The sequence below is a fragment of the Tachyglossus aculeatus genome, chromosome Y3 (assembly GCF_015852505.1).
Source record: "Tachyglossus aculeatus isolate mTacAcu1 chromosome Y3, mTacAcu1.pri, whole genome shotgun sequence".
In the NCBI taxonomy this organism is placed as follows: domain Eukaryota; kingdom Metazoa; phylum Chordata; class Mammalia; order Monotremata; family Tachyglossidae; genus Tachyglossus; species Tachyglossus aculeatus.
The window spans coordinates 1,339,457-1,356,955 of record NC_052095.1 but is presented as its reverse complement, the minus strand read 5'-3'; the positions used below and the strand labels follow the sequence as shown (position 1 = coordinate 1,356,955).

General features: G+C 47.8%; 1 protein-coding gene across 7 annotated transcripts in view; it reads right to left on the bottom strand.

Annotated features, from left to right (window-relative positions):
• PTCH1 (patched 1) overlaps positions 1–17,499 on the bottom strand; it is a 141,487-nt gene that overhangs the window by 95,665 nt on the left and 28,323 nt on the right. For 6 of the 7 annotated variants that reach the window (XM_038768137.1, XM_038768139.1, XM_038768140.1 and 3 more), the window contains exons 3-5: positions 9,823–10,012; positions 4,274–4,343; positions 3,048–3,139 (exon numbers count right to left, since the gene is read on the bottom strand). In XM_038768137.1, the coding sequence (XP_038624065.1) occupies positions 3,048–3,139; positions 4,274–4,343; positions 9,823–10,012 (352 nt within the window). Of the gene's footprint in view, positions 1–3,047; positions 3,140–4,273; positions 4,344–9,822; positions 10,013–17,406; positions 17,432–17,499 lie in introns of those variants that run through there. The other variant, XM_038768138.1, reaches the window with a different exon arrangement.

The following is a 17,499-nucleotide window of genomic DNA, read 5'->3' as shown; positions in this document are numbered from 1 at the left end:
TTATTATTATTATTATTATTATTCTCTGGGTGAGTATTATTATTATTATTATTATAATTCTCTGTGCCTCAGTTTCCTCCTCTGTCAAATGGGGATGAAGCCCGTGAGCCCCCCGGGGGACAACCTCATCACCTTGTCTCTCTCCCAGCGCTTAGAACAGTGCTCAGCACATAGTAAGCGCTTAACACCCAACATTATCATTATTATTATTAACAAATACCAGTATTATTATTGTTATTAACAAATACCATTATTATTAGTATCCAATACCACTAGTATTAGTATTAGAATATTATTATTAATAGTATTAGTATTATTAAATAATACAATTATTATTATTAACAAATGCCATTATTATTAGTATTAGTATTATGAATGAATACCATTGTTATTATCAAATGCCATTATTATGAACAAATACCATTATTATCAAATACCATTATTATCAGTATTAGTATTATTAACGAATACCATTGTTATTGTCAAATGCCATTATTATTAACAAATGCCATTATCGTTATTATCAAATACCATTGTTAGTAGTATTATTAACGAATACCATCGTTATTATCAAATGCCATTATTATTAACAAATACCATTATCATTATCAAATATCATTATCATTAGTATTAGCAGTATTAACGAGTACCATCGTTATTATCAAATGCCATTATTATGAACAAATACCATTATCATTATCAAATACCATTATCATTAGTATTAGTATTATTAACGAATACCGTTGTTATTATCAAAAGTCATTATTAAGAACAAATACCATTATTATTATCAGTATCAAATACCATTATCATTAGTATTAGTATTATTAATGAATACCATTATTATTATCAAATGCCATCATTATGAACAAATACCATTATCATTATCAAATGCCATTATTATTAGTATGAGTAGTATTAATGAATACCATTGTTATGATCAAATGCCATTATTATGAACAAATACCATTATCATTATCAAATACCATTATTATTAGTATGAGTAGTATTAACGAAGACCATTATTATCAAATGCCATTATTATGAACATATACCATTATTATTATCATTATCAAATACCATTATTATTAGTATTAGTAGTATTAACAAATACCATTATTATTATCCAATGCCATTATTATGAACAAATACCATTATCATTATCAAATACCATTATGATTAGTATGAGTAGTATTAATGAATACCATTGTTATGATCAAATGCCATTATTATGAACAAATACCATTATCATTATCAAACACCATTATTATTATTAGTAGTAGTATTATCATTATCAAATACCATTATTATTAGAATTAGTATTATTAACGAATACCATTGTTATGATCAAATGCCATTATTATGAACAAATACCATTATCAATATCAAATACCATCATTAGTATTAGTAGTATTAACGAATGCCGTTGTTATGAACGAATGCCGTTGTTATGATCAAATGCCATCATTCTGAACAAATACCATTATTATTATCAAATACCATTATCATTAGTATGAGTATTATTACTATCATTATCAAATAACATTATTATTAGAATTGGTATTATTAACGAACACCATCGTTATGATCAAGTGCCATTATTATGAACAAATACCATCATCGTCATCAAATACCATTATTAGTATTAGTAGTATTAACGAATGCCATTGTTATGATCAAATGCCATTATTATGAACAAATACCATTATTATTATCAAATACCATTATCATTAGTATGAGTATTATTACTATCATCATCAAATACCATCATTATTAGAATTAGTATTATTAACAAACACCATCGTTATCATCAAATGCCATTATTATGAACAAACACCATTATCATTATCAAATACCATTATTAGTATTAGTAGTATTAACGAATGCCATTGTTATGATCAAATGCCATTATTATGAACAAATACCATTATTATTACCAAATACCATTATCATTAGTATGAGTATTATTATTATCATTATCAAATACCATCATTATTAGAATTAGTATTGTTAACAAACACCATCGTTATTATCAAATGCCATTATTATGAACAAATACCATTATCATTATCAAATACCATTATCATTAGTATGAGTATTATTATTGTCATTATCAAATACCATTATGATTAGTATGAGTAGTATTAATGAACACCATCGTTATGATCAAATGCCATTATGAACAAATACCATCACCATGATCAAATACCATTATTAGTATTAGCAGTATTAACGAATGCCATTGTTATGATCAAATGCCATCATCATGAACAAGAACTGTTATTATTACCAGTATCAAATACCATTATTAGTAGTATTAGCATTATTAACGAATACCAGCCTTATCATTCTCAAATGCCATTCTTACGATCAGCACATGACATTATTATCATGATCAAATACCAGTATTGCTATTATTATTGTTAACGATTATTATTAGCGACTATTATTATTAGCGATTATTGTTATTAATATTAATCGCGAGCTGCTGCCTCCCCATACCATTGCTATTATCAAATGCCATTATTATGAACAAATACCATCACCATGATCAAACACCATTATTAGTATTAGTAGTATTAACGGATACCATTGTTATGATCAAATGCCATTATCATGAACAAATACCATTATTATTACAGTATCAAATACCACTATTAGTAGTATTAGCGTTATTAACGAATACCATCCTTATCATTCTCAAATGCCGTTCTTATGATTAGCAGATGCCATTATTATCATGATCCGATACCAGTATTGCTATTATTATTGTTAACGGTTATTATTAGCGATGATTATTAGCGACTATTATTATTATTATTAGCGATTATTATAATTATTATTATTAATATTAATCCCGAAGTGCTGTCTCCCCCCCTTTCCCTCCATCCCTCCCTGATTCCTGTCTTCCTGTCCCCATCCATCCCCCGCCTCCCGGCGGGGCGTCCAGCCTACTGCCGTGTCGTGTCGCCCTCCTTGGCGGGGGGCGCTCAGTCCATAGCCGCGTCGGGGCGCTCAGTTCATAGCCGCGGCGGGGAGCTACTCACATGAGGTAGGCGGTCCCGGCCTGTAGCTTGGCCCCTTCCCAGAAGCAGTCCAGGGGGGAGATGATCAAGCAGGGGTACAGGTTCTCGATCAGCTGGCAGGGGAAGGGGGAAGGAACACCGGCGCTCAGTACACTGCCCCGCACACGCTTAGCGCTCAGTACAGTGCTCCGCACACGCTTACTGCTTAATAAACACCACTGACGGATCACTTTTCGCATCCTCACCCCCCCGCCCCCCTTTGGACTGTGAGCTGAATGCAGGTCAGGGATCAGGGACGGATCCCACCGACTCTCCCTTATTGGACGCTCCCGGGCGCTCAGTACAGTGCTCTGCACACCGTTAAAACTTAATAAACACCACCGACGGATCACTTTAACGTCTGCCTCCCCCCCCCACCCGCCCAGACTGTCAGCTCGTTGTGGGCAGGGATTGTGACTCTTATAGTACTTTATTGGACTCTCCCCAGTGCTTAGTACAGTCCTCCGCCCACAATAAGCGCTCAGTACATACCCCCGATTGATTTTCACGTCGGCCTCCCCCCTGCCCAGACTGTCAGCTTGTTGTGGGCAGGGATTGTGCCTGTTATAGTACTTTATTGGACTCTCCCCAGCGCTTAGTACAGTGCTCCGCCCTCCATAAGCGCTTAATACATAGCCCCAATTGATTTTCACATCGGCCTCCCCCCCACCCAGAGTGTCAGCTCGTTGTGGACAGGGATTGTGCCTATTATAGTACTTTATTGGACTCTCCCCAGCAGTTAGTACAGTTCTAGTACTTTACTGGACTCTCCCCAGCGCTTAGTACAGTGCTCCGCCCCCCATAAGCGCTCAATACATACCTCCGATTGATTTTCACGTCCCCCCCGCCCAGACTGTCAGCTCGTTTTGGACACGGATTGTGACTGTTATCGTACTTTATTGGACTCCCCCAGCGCTTAGTACAGAGCTCTGCCTCCAGTAAGTGCTCAGTTCATATCCCCGATTGATTTTCACGTCGCCCTCCCTTCCCGCCCAGACTGTCAGCTCGTCGTGGACACAGATTGTGCCTATTATAGTACTTTATTGGACTCTCCCCAGCACTCAGTACAGTGCTCCGCACCCAAAATGCACCCAGGAGACCCCCCACGGGGTTCTAGAGCTTAGTACAGTGCCCAGCACCTAGTAGGCGCTTAGCAAGGGCCGCGAGGAGCATTTTCAGGGGTGGAGTGGTGGGCGGGAGGCGTCTACCTGGTCCATGTAGCCGGCCTCTGTGATGAGCTCCCCGGATTTGTAGCACAAATGTTCCAGTTTCCACTGTCTGCAGAAAGAAAAAGAGCGTTATGGGGTTTGCGAGGCGCTTACTACGTGCCCGGCACTGTTCTGAGCGCCTGGGGGGGGGGGGGGCATCCAAGGTGCTGAGGTTGTCCCCAGGGGACAGAGGAGGAAACTGAGGCCCAGAGAATCCATCAGTCGTATTTATTGAGCGCTTACTGTGGGCAGAGCACTGTACTAAGAGCTTGGGAAGGACAAGTGACTGGCCCAAGGTCACCCAGCTGACAAGGGGCGGGGGCGGCATTCGAACCCAGGACCTCGGGCACCCAAGCCTGGCCTCTTTCCGCCAGGCGGCGCTGCTTCTCTAATGAGATGAGGGAGATGCCCCGGAAAATAATAATAATAATAATAATAATAATAATAATAATAATAATAATAATGATGGTGTTTGTGAAGCGCTTAGTATGTGCCAAGCACTGTTCTAAGCACTTGATGATGGTATTTGGGAAGCGCTTACTAGGTGCCGAGCACTGTTCTAAGCACTGGGGGAGAGCCAAGGTGATGAGGTTGACCCCCGCAGGGGCTCACGGGCTTCATCCCCATTTCACAGAGGAGGAAACTGAGGCCCAGAGAATAATAATAATAATGATGAGGGTGTTTGTGAAGCGCTTACTACGTGCCGAGCACTGTTCTAAGCGCTGGGGGAGAGACCAGGTGATGAGGTTGTCCCCCGGGGGGCTCACGGTCTTCATCCCCATTTGATAGATGAGGGAACTGAGGCCCGGATAATAATAATAATAATAATGATGGTATTTGTGAAGCGCTTACTATGTGCAAAGCACTGTTCTAAGCGCTTGATGATGGTATTTGGGAAGCGCTTACTAGGTGTCGAGCACTGTTCTAAGCACTGGGGGAGAGACAAGATGATGAGGTTGTCCCCCGGGGGGCTCACGGGCTTCATCCCCATTTCACAGAGGAGGGAACTGAGGCCCAGAGAATAATAATGATAATAATAATAATAATAATAATAATGGTATTTGTTAAGCGCTTACTCTGTGCCAAGCACTGTTCGAAGCGCTGGGGGAGAGACAAGGTGATGAGGTTGTCCCCCGGGGGGCTCCCGGTCTTCACCCCCATTTTCCAGATGAGGTAACTGAGGCCCAGAGAATAATAATAATAATAATAATAATAATAATAATAATAATAATAATGATAATGGTATTTGTTAAGCGCTTACTCTGTGCCAAGCACTGTTCGAAGCGCTGGGGGAGAGACAAGGTGATGAGGTTGTCCCCCGGGGGGCTCCCGGTCTTCATCCCCATTTTCCAGATGAGGTAACTGAGGCCCAGAGAATAATAATAATAATAATAATAATAATAATAATAATAATAATAATAATAATAATAATAATAATAATAATGGTATTTGTGAGGCGCTTACTATGTGCCGAGCACTGTTCTAAGCGCCGGGGGTGATACAAGGTGATGAGGTTGTCCCCCGGGGGCTCCCGGTCTTCATCCCCATTTGACAGATGAGGGAACTGAGGCCCAGAGAAGGGAAGTGACTCGCCCAAAGTCACCCAGCTGACAGTTGGTGGGGCCGGGATTCGAACCCACAACCTGGGCCTCCCAAGCCCGGGCTCTACCTCAAGCGCTTACTATGTTCTGAGCACTGTTCTAACCTGCTCACCTTGTATCCCCCCCAACGCTTAGAACAGTGCTCGGCACATAGTAAGCGATTAAGAAATACCATCATTATTATTATCCATTCATTCATTCATTCCATCGTATTTATTGAGCGCTTCCTGGGTACAGAGCACTGGACTAAGCGCTTGGGAAGTCCAAGTTGGCAACATCTAGAGACGGTCCCTACCCGACAGGGGGCTCACAGGCTAGGAGGGGGAGACAGACAACAAAACCAAACATATTAACAAAAGAAAATAAACAGAATAAATATGGGCAAATAAAATAAATAAATAGAGGGGATGGGGAGGGGGCTCAGTCTGGGAAGGCCTCCAGAGAATAATAATAATAATAACAACAAGGATATGTTATTATTATATTATTATATATACATTATTATGTTGTATTATGTATTTTAATATTGTTCTATGATATTATTATTTCATATATACATTATTATATTATGCATTGTATTATATTATAATTACTTTATTGTTATATCTCATTATATTATACATGCATTATTATATCATATTATGTATTATTTTGTAATTATTTTATAATAATGTATTATGTTATTGTTATATCATATGTACATTATTATATAATATCGTTATATTATGTATGCATTCTTATATTATCATATGCATTGTTATAATTATTTCCTAAAAATATATTGTATTATTATATTATAACATGAATGCATTATTATATTACATTGTTATATTATAAACATTATCATATTCTTATGCATTATATTATAATTATTTCATAAAAGAATATTATGTTATAGTATTATATCACGCATGCATTATTATATTATATAAACCTTATTATACTACATTATGTACTATATTATAATTATTTTATAATAATATACTTTTATAGTATTACATTATTATATTATATGTACGTTATTATGTTATATTATGCATTATATTATAATTATTTTACAATAATTTATTATTGTAGTATGTTGTATTATATTATTTGTGCATTATTATATTATATTATGAATTATATTATAATTATGTTATAATGATATTTTATTATTGTATTTTCTTATTATATTATTATGTTATATGTACATTATTATATTATATTGTGTATTGTATTATATAATCATTATTTTATTGTTACGTTAATTATTATTATTGTTATTATTACAGAAGCGGGGCGGCCCAGCAGAAAGTGGCCTGAGGAGCACTGACCCGAGGACACTATCATGCTGAGCACCAGCCTAGGTGAGCACTGTCCTGGGGAGCACCGACCTCAGGAGCAACGGCTCGGGGAGCACCGACCCGAGGACACGGGGAGCACCATCCCCAGGAGCAACGGCTCAGGGAGCACTGCCCCAAGGACACTTTTATGAGGAGCATCAGCCCAGGAGAGCACTCACGGGGAGCATCATCCTCAGGAGTAATGGCTCAGGGAGCACTGACCCAAGGACACCATCATGCTGAGCACCAGCCTAGGTGAGCATTGTCATGGGGAGCACCGTCCTCAGGAGCAGCGACCCGAGGACACCATCTTGGGGAGCATCTGCCCAGGAGAGCACTCTCATGGGAGCACCGTCCTCAGGAGCAACAGCTCAGGGAGCACCGACCCAAGGACGCTTTTATGAGGAGCATCAGCCCAGGAGAGCACTCATGGGGAGCACCATCCCCAGGAGCAGCGGCTCAGGGAGCACCGACCCAAGGACGCTTTTATGAGGAGCATCAGCCCAGGAGAGCACTGTCCTGGGGAGCACCATCCTCAGGAGCAACAGCTCAGGGAGCACCGACCCAAGGACACTTTTATGAGGAGCGTCAGCCCAGGAGAGCACTGTCATGGGGAGCACCGTCCTCAGGAGCAGCAGCCCAGGGAGCACCGACCCAAGGACACCATCATGCTGAGCACCAGCCTAGGTGAGCACTGTCGTGGGGAGCACCGTCCTCAGGAGCAACAGCTCAGGGAGCACTGACCCAAGGACACTTTTATGACGAGCATCAGCCCAGGAGAGCACTCATGGGGAGCACCATCCCCAGGAGCAGCGGCTCAGGGAGCACCGACCCAAGGACGCTTTTATGAGGAGCATCAGCCCAGGAGAGCACTGTCCTGGGGAGCACCATCCTCAGGAGCAACAGCTCAGGGAGCACCGACCCAAGGACACTTTTATGAGGAGCGTCAGCCCAGGAGAGCACTGTCATGGGGAGCACCGTCCTCAGGAGCAGCAGCCCAGGGAGCACCGACCCAAGGACACCATCATGCTGAGCACCAGCCTAGGTGAGCACTGTCCTGGGGAGCACCGTCCTCAGGAGCAACAGCTCAGGGAGCACTGACCCAAGGACACTTTTATGACGAGCATCAGCCCAGGAGAGCACTCATGGGGAGCACCATCCTCAGGAGTAATGGCTCAGGAAGCACCAACCCAAGGACACTTTTATGAGGAGCATCAGCCCGGGAGAGCTCTCTCCCCGGGAGCACCATCCTCAGGAGCAACAGCTCAGGGAGCACTGACCCGAGGACACTTTTATGAGGAGCATCATCCCAGGAGAGCACTCACGGGGAGAACCATCCTCAGGAGTAATGGCTCAGAGATCACCGACCCAAGGACACCACCATGCTGAGCACCAGCCTAGGTGAGCACTTCATGGGGAGCACCATCCTCAGGAGCAACGGCTCAGGGAGCACCGACCCGAGGACACGGGGAGCACCATCCCCAGGAGCAGTGGCTCAGGGAGCACTGCCCCAAGGACACTTTTATGAGGAGCATCAGCCCAGGAGAGCACTCACGGGGAGCACCATCCTCAGGAGTAATGGCTCAGGGAGCACCGACCCAAGGACACCATCAGGCTGAGCACCAGCCTAGGTGAGCACTTCATGGAAAGCACCGTCCTCAGGAGCAACGGCTCAGGGAGCACCGACGCGAGGACATGGGGAGCACCATCCCCAGGAGCAGCGGCTCAGGGAGCACTGCCCCAAGGACACTTTTATGAGGAGCATCAGCCCGGGAGAGCACTCTCCCTGGGAGCACCATCCTCAGGAGCAACAGCTCAGGGAGCACTGACCCAAGGACACTTTTATGAGGAGCATCAGCCCAGGAGAGCACTGTCCTGGGGAGCACCGTCCTCAGGAGCAACGGCTCAGGGAGCACTGACCCAAGGACACTTTTATGAGGAGCATCTGCCCGGGAGAGCACTCATGGGGAGCACCATCTTCAGGAGTAATGGCTCAGGGAGCACTGACCCAAGGACGCTTTTATGAGGAGCTTCAGCACAGGAGAGCACTCATGGGGAGCACCATCCTCAGGAGTAATGGCTCAGGGAGCACCGACCCAAGGACACCATCTTGCTGAGCACCAGCCTAGGTGAGCACTTCATGGGGAGCACCATCCTGAGGAGCAACGGCTCGGAGAGCACCGACCCAAGGACGCTTTTATGAGGAGTATCAGCCCAGGAGAGCACTGTCATGGGGAGCACCATCCTGAGGAACAATGACTCAGGGAGCAGTGACCTGAGGACACCATCATGCTGAGCACCAGCCTAGGTGAGCATTGTCATGGGGACCACCATCCTCAGGAGCAACGGCTCAGGGAGCACCGACCCAAGGACACTTTTATGAGGAGTATCAGCCCAGGAGAGCACTCTCATGGGGAGCACTGACCCAAGGACACCATCAGGCTGAGCACCAGCCTAAGTGAGCACTTCATGGGGAGCACGGTCCTCAGAAGCAACGGCTCAGGGAGCACCGACCCGAGGACATGGGGAGCACCATCCCCAGGAGCAGCGGCCCCAGGAGCACCGAGCCGAGAACACGAGGAGCACCAGCCCAGGTGGGGCCCGTGGTGGGGAGCGGTCTCACCTGTTGTACATGTAGACGTGAACCCTGGAGGCCTGCAGGGCGGAGTGGAGGTGCTGGGCCAGGGCCTCGGTGGTGAGGATGCTGGCCCCCGGCTCCCGCGGGGTTTGGATCAGCAGCTGCGGGTTGAACATGGCCTCCTCGCCGATCATCCGCCGTGTGTAGCTCAGCTCCCGGCTCACGCGGCCTCCCACTGAACGACACGGGAGTGACACGGGAATGACACGGGAACGACACGGGACCCACCGTCAGGGCGGCCGCTGGGGGTGGCGGGCTGGGAGTTGCAGCCTGTAGGCCGCGTGACCTCTGGGCCGAGGGCTGGGGGTCGCGGGGTGTCAATTGTGGGATGCTCGGGGGTTGTGACCTCTGGGCCGCAGGCTGGGGTCGTGGGGTGTCGATTGTGGGCTGCTCGAGGGTCGTGGGATGGAGCTCGTGGGCTGGGGTCAAAGGCCGGGGGTCGTGACCTCTGGGCCGCAGGCTGGGGGTCGTGGGGTGTCAATTGTGGGATGCTTAGGGGTCGTGACCTCTGGGCCACAGGCTGGGGGTCGTGGGGTGTCAATTGTGGGCTGCTCGGGGGTCGTGAGCTGGGGTCGTGACCTCTGGGCCGCAGCCTGGGGGTCGTGGGGTGTCAGTTGTGGGCTGATTAGGGGTTTTGACCCCTGGGCCACAGACTGGGGGTCGTGGGGTGTTGATTGTGGGCTGCTCGGGGGTCTTGGGCTGGAACTGGTGGGCTGGGGGTCAAAGGCCGGGGGTCGTGACCTCTGGGCCGCAGTCTGGGGGTCGTGGGGTGTCCGTTGTGAGCTGCTTTGGGGTCGTGACCTCTGGGCCGCAGTCTGGGGTCGTGGGGTGTCGATTGTGGGCTGCTCGGGGATCGTGGGCTCGGGGTCATGACCTCTGGGCCGCAGCCTGGGGATCGTGGGGTGTCAGTTGTGGGCTGATTAGGGGTTGTGACCCCTGGGCCGCAGACTGGGGGTCGTGGGGTGTCGATTGTGGGCTGCTCGGGGGTCGTGGGCCGGGGGTCGTGACCTCTGGGCCGCAGTCTGGGGGTCGTGGGGTGTCGATTGTGGGCTGCTTAGGGGTCGTGACCTCTGGGCCGCAGGCTGGGGGTCATGGGGTGTCGATTGTGGGCTGCTCGGGGGTCTTGGGCCGGGGGTTGTGACCTCTGGGCCATAGTCTGGGGGTCGTGGGGTGTCAATTGTGGGCTGCTCTGGGGTCTTGGGCTGGGGTCGTGACCTCTAGGCCACAGGCTGGGGGTCGTGGGTGTCAATTGTGGGATTCTCAGGGGTCGTAGGCTGGAACTGGTGGGCTGGGGGTCAAAGGCTGGGGGTCGTGATCTCTGGGCCGCAGCCTGGGGGTCGTGGGGTGTCAGTTGTGGGCTGCTTGGGGATCGTGACCTCTGGGCCGCAGGCTGGGGGTCGTGGGGTGTCGATTGTGGGCTGCTTGGGGGTCGTGGGCTGGAGGTCGTGACCTCTGGTCCATAGTCTGGGGGTCGTGGGGTGTCGATTGTGGGCTGCTCGGGGGTCGTGGGATGGAGCTGGTGGGCTGGGGGTTGTAGGCCAGGGGTCATGACCTCTGGGCCGCGGCTTGGGGGTCTTGGGGTGTCGATTGTGGGCTGCTTGGGGGTTGTGACCTCTGGGCCGCAGTCTGGGGGTCGTGGGCCGGGGGTTGTAACCTCTAGGTCATGGGATGGGGGTCGTGGGGTGTCGATTGTGGGCTGCTTGGGGGTCGTGGGCTGGGAGTCGGGGGCTGGAGGTTATGACTTGGGGGCTGTTGTCTGGTCGTGGGCTGTCATTTGTGGGCTGCGGGTTGTATTTATTTTATTAACGATGTGCATTTAGCTTTAATTCTCTTTGTTCTAACGACTTGACACCTGTCCACATGTTTTGTGTTGTTGTGTTTCCCCCTTCTAGACTGTGAGCCCGTTGTTGGGTAGGGACCGTCTTTATATGTTGCCCATTTGTCCTTCCCAAGCGCTCAGTACAGTGCTCTGCACAGAGTAAGTGCTCAATAAATGCGACTGAAGGAATGAATGAATGGGGGCAGTGGGCTAGGGGTTCTATTTACTTTATTAATGACGTGCATTTAGCTTTAATTCTGTTTTTTCTGATGACTTGACACCCATCCACTTGTTTGGTTTTGTTGTGTCTCCCCCTTCTAGACCATCTCTATATGTTGCCCATTTGTCCTTCCCAAGCGCTCAGTACAGTGCTCAGCACAAAGGAAGTACTCAATAAATACGATTGAAGGAATGAATGAATGGGGGCAGTGGGCTGGGGTTCTATTAATTTTATTAATGACGTGCATTTAGTTTTAATTCTGTTTTTTTTTCTGACGACTTGACACCCGTCCACTTGCTTGGTTTTGTTGTGTCTCCCCCTCCTAGACCGTCTCTATATGTTGCCCATTTGTCCTTCCTAAGCACTTAGTACAGTGCTCTGCACACAGTAAGTACTCAATAAATACGACTGAAGGAATGAATGAATGGGGGCAGTGGGCTGGGGGTTCTATTTATTTTATTAATGACGTGCATTTAACTTTAATTGTTTTTTCTGACGACTTGACACCCGTCCACTTGTTTGGTTTTGTTGTGTCTCCCCCTTCTAGACCATCTCTATATGTTGCCCATTTGTCCTTCCCAAGCGCTCAGTACAGTGCTCAGCACAGTAAGTGCTCAATAAATATGACTGAAGGAATGAATGAATGGGGACAGTGGGCTGGGGGTTCTATTTATTTTATTAACACCGTGCATTTAGCTTTAATTCTGTTTTTTCTGACGACTTGACACCTGTCCACTTGTTTGGTTTTTTTGTGTCTCCCCCTTCTAGACCGTCTCTATATGTTGCCCATTTGTCCTTCCCAAGCGCTCAGTACAGTGCTTGGCACACAGTAAATGCTCAATAAATACGATTGAAGGAACGAATGAATGGGGGCAGTGGGCTGGGGTTCTATTTATTTTATTAATGACGTGCATTTAGCTTTAATTCTGTTTTTTCTGACGACTTGACACCTTTCCACTTGTTTGGTTTTGTTCTGTCTCCCCCTTCTAGACTGTGAGCCCGTCGTCGGGTAGGGACCGTCTCTATATGTTGCCGACTTGGATTTCCCAAGTGCTCAGTACAGTGCTCTGCACATGGTTAGCACTCAAATGCAATTGAATGAATGAATGATGGTTTTGAGGCCCGTCCACATGTTTTGTTTTGTTGTCCGTCTCCCCCTTCTAGACCCTGAGCCCGTCGTTGGGTCGGGACCATCTCTAGATGTTGCCGACTTGGACTTCCCAAGCGCTTAGTACAGTGCTCTGCACACAGTAAGCGCTCAATAAATACGATTGAATGAATGAATGAATGATCTGACATCAGACCCACCCGGACCTTATTGCCTAATAATAATAACAATAATAACGATGATGGTATTTGTTAAGCGCTTACTCTGTGCCGAGCACTGTTCTAAGCGCAGGGAGGGAGGATATGAGGTGACGAGGTTGTCCCTCGGGGGGATCCCAGTCTTCATCCCCATTTGACAGATGAGGGAACTGAGGCCCAGAGAATGAAAATAATAATAATATTGATGGTATTTGTTAAGCGCTTACTCTGTGCCGAGCACTGTTCTAAGCGCTGAGGGGGGAGATAAGGTGATGAGGTTGTCCCCCGTGGGGCTCACAGTCTTCATCCCCATTTGACAGAGGAGGGAACTGAGGCACAGAGAATAATAATAATAATTGATAGTATTTGTTAAGCGCTTACTATGTGCCAAGTACTGTTCTAAGCGCTGAGGGGGGAGACAAGGTGATGAGGTTGTCCCCCAAGGGGCTCACGGTCTTTATCCCCATTGGACAGATGAGGGAACTGAGGCACAGAGAATAATAATAATAATAACATTGATGGTATTTGTTAAGCGCTTACTCTGTGCCAAGCACTGTTCTAAGCGCTGGGGGGGAGACAAGGTGATGAGGTTGTCCCTCGGGGGGCTTATGGTCTTCATCCCCATTTGACAGATGAGGGAACTGAGACCCAGAGAAGTAAACTGACTTGGCCAAGGTCACCCAGCTGATAAGTGGCCTCCTCAACGATCTGGCCTCCTACTTCATTAACAAAATTAAATCCATCAGGTCCGACCTCCCCAAAGTCTCTTCCCCCCTTTTTCCATCCCCCCGGCTCTCAACACTCTCTGCTACTCTCCCATCCTTCCCAGCAGTGTCCTCAGAGGAGCTCTCCTCCCTCCTCTCAAGTGCTACTCCGGCCACTTGTGCTTCTGACCCCATTCCCTCTCATCTCATGAAATCTCTCGCTTCATCCCTTCTCCCCTCCTTAACTTCCATCTTCAACCGCTCACTCTCCACTGGTTCCTTCCCCTCTGCCTTCAAACAAGCCCATGTCTCTCCCATCCTAAAAAAACCCTCTCTTGACCCCACCTCACCTTCTAGTTATCGTCCCATCTCCCTCCTACCATTCCTTTCCAAACTCCTTGAATGAGTTGTCTACACACGCTGCCTAGAATTCCTCAACAACAACTCTCTCCTCGCCCCCCTCCAGTCTGGCTTCCGTCCCCTACATTCCACGGAAACTGGCCTCTCAAAGGTCACCAATGACCTCCTGCTTGCCAAATCCAATGGCTCATACTCTGTCCTAATCCTCCTCAACCTCTCAGCTGCCTTTGACACTGTGGACCACCCCCTTCTTCTCAACACGCTGTCTGACCTTGGCTTCACAGACTCCGTCCTCTCCTGGTTCTCCTCTTACCTCTCCGGTCGTTCTTTCTCAGGCTGTTTTGCAGGCTCCTCCTCCCCCTCCCATTCTCTCACTGTGGGGGTTCCCCAAGGTTCAGTGCTTGGTCCCCTTCTGTTCTCGATCTACACGCACTCCCTTGGTGACCTCATTCGCTCCCACGGCTTCAACTATCATCTCTACGCTGATGACACCCAGATCTACATCTCTGCCCCTGCTCTCTCCCCCTCCCTCCAGGCTCGCATCTCCTCCTGCCTTCAGGACATCTCCATCTGGATGTCTGCCTGCCACCTAAAGCTCAACATGTCGAAGACTGAACTCCTTGTCTTCCCTCCCAAACCTTGCCCTCTCCCTGACTTTCCCATCTCTGTTGACGGCACTACCATCCTTCCCGTCTCACAAGCCCGCAACCTTGGTGTCATCCTCGACTCCGCTCTCTCATTCACCCCTCACATCCAAGCCGTCACCAAAACCTGCAGGTCTCAGCTCCACAACATTGCCAAGATGTGCCCTTTCCTCTCCATCCCAACCGCTACCCTGCTCATTCAAGCTCTCATCCTATCCCGTCTGGACTACTGCATCAGCCTCTGATCTCCCATCCTCGTGTCTCTCTCCACTTCAATCCATACTTCATGCTGCTGCCCGGATTATCTTTGTCCAGAAACGCTCTGGGCATATCACTCCCCTCCTCAAAAATCTCCGGTGGCTACCAATCAATCTGCACATCAGGCAGAAACTCCTCACCCTGGGCTTCAAGGCTGTCCATCACCTCGCCCCCTCCTACCTCACCTCCCTTCTCTCCTTCTATAGCCCAGCCCGCACCCTCCGCTCCTCCACCGCTGATCTCCTCACCGTACCTCGCTCTCGCCTCTCCCGCCATCGACCCCCGGCCCACGTCATCTCCCGGGCCTGGAATGCCCTCCCTCTGCCCATCCGCCAAGCTAGCTCTCTTCCTCCCTTCAAGGCCCTGCTGAGAGCTCACCTCCTCCAAGAGGCCTTCCCAGACTGAGCCCCTTCCTTCCTCTCCCCCTTGTCCCCCTCTCCATCCCCCCATCTTACCTCCTTCCCTTCCCCACAGCACCTGTATATATGTATATATGTTTGTACATATTTTTTACTCTATTTATTTATTTATTTATTTTATTTGTACATATCTATTCTATTTATTTTATTTTGTTAGTATGTTTGGTTTTGTTCTCTGTCTCCCCCTTTTAGACTGTGAGCCCACTGTCGGGTAGGGACTGTCTCTGTTGCCAATTTGTACTTCCCAAGTGCTTAGTACAGTGCTCTGCACATAGTAAGCGCTCAATAAATACAATTGATGATGATGATGAAGTGGCGGAGCCGGGATTAGAACTCACGACCTCGGACTCCCGAGCCCAGGCTCTTTCCCCTGAGCTACACTGCTTCTTGGGGAGAAAAGGGATTTGTTGTCTTATCTCCCCACTTCTAAACCTTGAGCCCGTTGTTGGGCAGGGACCCTGCTGCCGATCTGTCCTTCCCAAGTGCTTAGTTCAGTGCTCTGCACACAGGAAGCGCTCAATAAATACGATGGAATGCATGAATTAATGAGGAGGCGGAGGAGAAAAAGAAGAGGAAGAAGGAGACAGATGGAGAAGGAAAAGAAGGAGGAGGAGGAGAGAAAAAGGAGGAGGAGGAGGAGGAGAGAAGAAAGGAGGAGGAGAAGAGAAGGAGAAAGGAGAAGAAGAAGAAAAAGAGGAGGAGAAGGAAGAGGAGGAGGAGACGGAGGAGGAGAAGAAAAAGAAGAGGAGGAGACTGAGGAGGAGGAGAAGAAAAAGAGGAAGAGGAGGAGAAGAAGAAAAAGAGGAGGAGGAGGAAGAGGAGGAGGAGGAAGAGGAGACAGAGGAGGGGAAGAAGAAAAAGGAGGAAGAGGAGGAGACAGAGGAGGAGGGACAGAAGGAGGAGGAGAAGGAGAGGAAGAAGAAGAAGGAAAAGGAAGGAGAAGAGGAGAAGAGGAAGAAAGGAGGAGGAGAAGAAGAGAAGGAGAAAGAGGAGGAGAAGAAGAAAAAGAGGAGGAGAAGGAAGAGGAGGAGGAGAAAAAGAGGAGGAGAAGGAAGAGGAGGAGGAGATGGAGGAGAAGAAGAAAAGGAGGAGACTGAGAAGAAAAAGAAAAAGAGGAAGAGGAGGAGGAGACAGAGGAGGAGGAGAAGAAAAAGAGGAGGAGATGGAGGAGAAGAAGAAAAAGGAGGAGGAGGAGGAAACAGAGGAGGAGGGAGAGAAGGAGGAGGAGAAGGAGAGGAAGAAGAAGAAGAAAAAGGAAGAAGGAGAAGAGGAGAAGAAGAAAGGAGGAGGAGATGGAGGAGGAGAAGAAGAAACAGGAGGAGGAGGAGGAGGAGAAGAAGAAGAAGAAAGAGGAGGAGGAGGAAGAGGAGGAATGGAGGAGGAGAAGAAAAAGGAGGAGATAGAGGAGGAGAAGAAAAAGGAGGAGGTGGAGGAGGAGGAGACAGAGGAGGAGGAAGAGAAGGAGGAGGAGAAGAAGGAGAGGAAGAAGAAGAAGAGAAAGGAAGAAAGAGGAGGAGAAGAAGAAAGGAGGAAGAGGAGGGAGAGATGGAAGAGGAGGAGAAGAAGAAGGAGAGGAAGGAGAAGAAGAGAAGAAGAAAAGGGGGAGGAGGGAAAGGAGGAGGAAGGAGAGAAGGAGTAGGAGGAGGAGAAGAAGGAGAAGAAAAAGGAAGAGGGAGAAGAAGCAGAAGAAGAGATGAAAGGAGGAGGAGAAGAGGAGAAAGAGAAAGAGGAGAAGAAGGAGGAGGAGGAGAGGAAGAGGAGAAGAAGGAGGAGGAGAGGAAGAGAAGAAGGAGGAGGAGAAGGAGGAGAAGAATCATGTTGGCATTTGTTAAGCACTTACTATGTGCCAAGCACTGTTCTAAGCGCTGGGGTGGATACAAGGTGATGAGGTTGTCCCCCCGGGGGCTCCCGGTCTTCATCCCCATTTGACAGA